General features: G+C 34.6%; 1 protein-coding gene across 1 annotated transcript in view; it reads left to right on the top strand.

The window, feature by feature from the left end:
* The first annotated feature begins 2,155 nt into the window (after positions 1 to 2,155).
* The window catches only part of LOC107755750 (versican core protein-like), a 42,856-nt gene continuing 40,413 nt past the window's right edge, over positions 2,156 to 4,598 (top strand). Inside the window, exons 1-2 of the mRNA XM_016572646.1 lie at positions 2,156 to 2,177; positions 3,601 to 3,673. Of these exons, the coding sequence (XP_016428132.1) occupies positions 2,156 to 2,177; positions 3,601 to 3,673 (95 nt within the window). The remainder of the gene's footprint in view (positions 2,178 to 3,600; positions 3,674 to 4,598) is intronic.

The following is a 4,598-nucleotide window of genomic DNA, read 5'->3' on the forward strand; positions in this document are numbered from 1 at the left end:
CAGTTACACTGTATTTTAATCTTAATCATCTGAATGGTGTGGTTCCCATAGACACACTTGCATACAGTGGATTCAAAACCAGTGAACAATTGTTGTCCTTAGCCAGATTTAAATGAATGTAATTGGTTGTTAACCCTGCGTTTGGGGAATGTTAGATATATTGCTTCTCTGGAAGGGTGTCAAAGCCTGAACTAGAGGTCAAAGAAGCAGACAGGATGGTGTCAGTGGAGTCACTATGGTTATCTCTGGTCACCCTCCCCTAAATCACAAAACGATATCCCTCACAGTACAAGCTGCTGTAATTTAGCTGAGGACACTAATTTGGATGACCTTTGCTTCACCCTTTAGTTCTTGAAAGGGATACTTCAAAGACTTTGAGATAAATATATATATATATTTAAAAATATATTCTTCTGCAATCTTAACAATTTGTGTATACAGTTTTTAGAGATAATAAAAAAAAGATTACAAAAACATGACAAGAGTCATACATTATTTATTTAAATTACACATTTATTATATACAGAAAACGCAATGTTTATTTTGGGCTAGAATGCAGATTTATATCTTGCCAATGGGTTTATTCTTTTCTATAGCTCTAGGCCTTATTCTCCCGAGTCCACCCTTAAGAAAACCTCTTAATTACCCTTAATTGCTTTACAGCCACACTGACAGAAGCAAACAGGACATTCCTGCAAGTGTGAGTTGTATGACAGACGCGACCAGACAGAGACAATGAACACAGCTTCACAAGTACTTGTCAACGTAAGGACAAAGTTACTGTAGAAACACTGTATGTACTATTGATTTGTAAAGGTCACTGTGGACTATTAAGAGTGTTAATACTACTGTTTATAATATTAAAACAGATTTTGATTATTCACAGTATAAATATAATAAAACTTCATCTACTGTATGAGATTTAAACATTTAAATTGCATTAGACATGTACAACAGCTCCAAGTGATAAAGGCTTGGTTGGTGTAACTCTGCATTTCTGGTTTTCAGTGTATGGCTTTCTTTCTTTTAAATTATGTAATATACTTTATGACCTTTTTTTTTTTCTTTTGTCCCACTAGCAAAATTCAGAATGTGAGCATTCTTTGGTGTGGGTCCAACAAAAGCTTTCTTTGGTGTTGATCCAAAATAGCACTACTATACATAATTAAAGAATTATTATCATTTTGACATTTTAAAATACATAAATGTATTAAACTATATATGTGAACCACATGTGAAATGCAGTGGCACATAGGCATTTTTAATCTAAAGCAGGCTCAATGAAACTCCAGCTCAGCTGGGTCTCTGCTCAGGATCTCCGTTTATAATAACCCTGACCTATAGTGTAAGTATATTATAGTGAAATTTAAAGTTTGGTATGGGGGCTTCTGGTAAATTGAGGCCTTTCATATCAAAATCGTAATGATAACATTTTAAAAATCACTCTAACTCTAGCAAAATCCTCACACCAACTATAACATAATACGGTTGGAATCAATTTCAAAATGAGTTACTGAGCTGATGAATGATAAAAACATTGACAGCCAATCAAAATATTTCAGACTTTACATTCAACATAACGTTATCATCTGTTGGTGTGGATGATAACAGTTATCATTGAAGCTAGTTTTCATTCTTGGTGTGAATGGGCCTTTACTCCAAAGAGGACTCGGAGCCCAGTATATGCATTTAAGATTGAATATGTGCTAGTGTATACGATAGAAGTCAAAGGTCACTTTTTAATATATACTATCTTGTATTTACAAAAAGAAATGCATTTACTTTTGTATGGCTTGTCTGTTTAATGTTCAATGGGATTATGAAAGAGAAGCTGTTTTGTCATTAAAGGGTTAGGTCACCCAAAAATTTAAATTCTGTCATCATTTATTTACCCTCATGTTGTTCCAAACTCATAAGACCAAGGAAAACCAACATCTTTTGTAGACACCACTGTCCAAATACATAGACCTAACTCTACCCCTACCCCTAAACCTACCCATAATTTATCCCTAAAATAGCTGAAGATAGCTGAATAACAAAGCATCTAACCCTGGTTGTAAGCTTAAAACTGACATTTACTGTAAACTTATCCCTCAAATCTGATTGGTTGATTGGAGTGTTGTTCCAGGTTCAACAAGGATGTTGATCCAGGAACATGTTGTACTTGGTGAAATCACGTTCACCATTTTGGTCCCTTCACTGAAGGTCCAGGTAACCAAAACTTAAAGGATCCAAAAAGGTTAAAACGGCATTGTAAAACGAATCCAAATTTAAGCTTTTCTTTACATATAAACACACATATATAGATCACATCACATCTGGTAACAACTAACACTAACACTAACTCTCAGTCTGGCCTTTATTTTACGCTTGATATCCTAACTGCTTCAGTGATTTACATCTGTTGCAGCTACATGCGCTTATTTTGATGTAGTTCCTGCTTTCCACAGACAGGACGGTACAAACTAACCCTAGTCCTCTCCATCTCCCAGCTCTGTTGCCTTTAATGTGCTTAGGAAACTGTGAATGGAGCTAACAGAGCATTACTGACAGACCTGTTCAGAATATAGAGTCAAATCTGACACGTCTGCCACACTCTGTGAACCTTGAGGAGAATGTTTAATAGTTAGACAGTATCAACATAGCTGTAGTTTGTAATTATAGGAGTTGCATTATTGTGTTTGTATTTATGCCTTGTACAGTTTATGCTTTTTCCAAAGACCATGTTTCCCCAACATAAGTCATGTGATTATGTAGCATGTCTGGACACAGACTGGTGAGGGTTGTCGGGGAAAGTGACAAAACACTTGTTGCTTGCTGTAACATGCATCTTGTGCCTTGTTATATATATATATATATATATATATATATAATTGTTCTACATAATCACAACAGGGTCAGTTGTGGTTGCGATGAAGGTTCATTTCTAGCTGTAGCGTTTGATCTGGTTTGAGCTAGTATTCAGTGCCTTTATGATGCACTGGTAGACTGAGTCTCTGACTAAGAATTAATGGTATGTCTGGGTGATTTGACATAAAGAGCATATGGTTCTTTGTGTCTTGGAAATAATGGCAAACTGGGGGGTTGCCAGGGTACAACCTAAAAGTTACTTAGCTAATTATACCATTTCAGTTTTTACACAATATAATCAACAACTTATTATTCTGATCCAATATAGCTCTTCTTGTAGACATGGTTCCCTGTAATATTAAATTAGTCTGGAAAGTCTGGAATTACTTAGAAAGTCCATAATATTTTTAATGTAGGTAGCAGTGCTTTTGGGAAATGTGCTAGAGATGTTAAGTGATTGGGTAGGTCAACTTTAGGCGATGAGTAAACGTCCAGTTTGATCTGTCAGAGAGGATTGTAGAGATTCTTTCTGAATTGCAACTGGATAACCATGTCCAATCATTTGGTGTAGAGTGAGTAATGGTTAAAGCACTGACCCATGTGGTGAGGCTATGGGTGAGGTGTGTGAGCTTTTCCAGCTGAACTTAAGATCTGTTATCTTGGAAGGAAATAAGCCAGAAGAGCAATGACCTGGAAATGCACATCTTGGCCAGTTTAGATATTAACTGTTTGTGGTAAGGTCTCATGAAGTGCTATTTGTAAAAACTGTGATAAGTCTCCACACTCTCAGAAAAAAAAAGTTAGAAAAGCTTTTACTGTTGCAGTTCCCCTTTAAATGGTACACCTTTGTATGCTATTTACTCCAAAAGAGTACATATTAGTACCTAAAATGTTCAAACCCCAAAATAATAGCATCTTTTGACTTAAAAATAAAGATGAAAATGATTATTTATTTTTGTTTATGTTTCTAAGACAATTCTGAAAACAATCTTATCATCTTAAATTAGAATTCATTTTAAAACGAAACTTTCATCATTATAATAATAATAATAATAATAATAATAATAATAATTGTAGTAGTAGTAGCAGTTTTGCTATAGCATATCTGTTGGGAAAACAATTAAACACAATAAAATCATAACAGAATATATCCTGACAAGTAATGAAGGTGGACATTTCTTTATTTATTAAAATTTATTTAGTTCACTACTTACACTGATGGCATTGTATTTAATTAGACGAAATTAAATAATTATAAAACAACAAAGTACATATCAAAGTGATTTATAGTGCAGCGTGAACCTATCTCAAAGTTCACTGAGTCACTTTCTAACCTTTTCAACATCGGGCTGCTCTCTCTTATCATCTATTCTAGGGATGTAACGATTACCGGTTTGACGATAAATCATGATAAAATTCCCCACGGTTAGTATTACCGTTTCATCTTTTAATTATCATTAAAACCGTATTAGATTACCGCGATTTGAACAACTCACGATAAATAAATACTGTCCAGCATAAAGCACAGTTTTAAGTAACAGTCTCACGTGCGCACAGGAGCAGAGTAATTTCGTTTTGAGTGAAAACAGGGCGGAAAAGCTGGGAGGTTTTAAAAGAGTGCTAAGGGAATTATACAAATTAATATATGAATGAATTAATTATATGAATGTACCTCTGAAGGTTCTAACTGTCTTCAGAAACGATTCGATGGCATTTTGTTTTCATCTTCGCTCCATGTAATACCTAAA

Source organism: Sinocyclocheilus rhinocerous, unplaced genomic scaffold (assembly GCF_001515625.1).
Source record: "Sinocyclocheilus rhinocerous isolate Xijiao unplaced genomic scaffold, SAMN03320098_v1.1 scaffold171, whole genome shotgun sequence".
NCBI classification, from domain to species: domain Eukaryota; kingdom Metazoa; phylum Chordata; class Actinopteri; order Cypriniformes; family Cyprinidae; genus Sinocyclocheilus; species Sinocyclocheilus rhinocerous.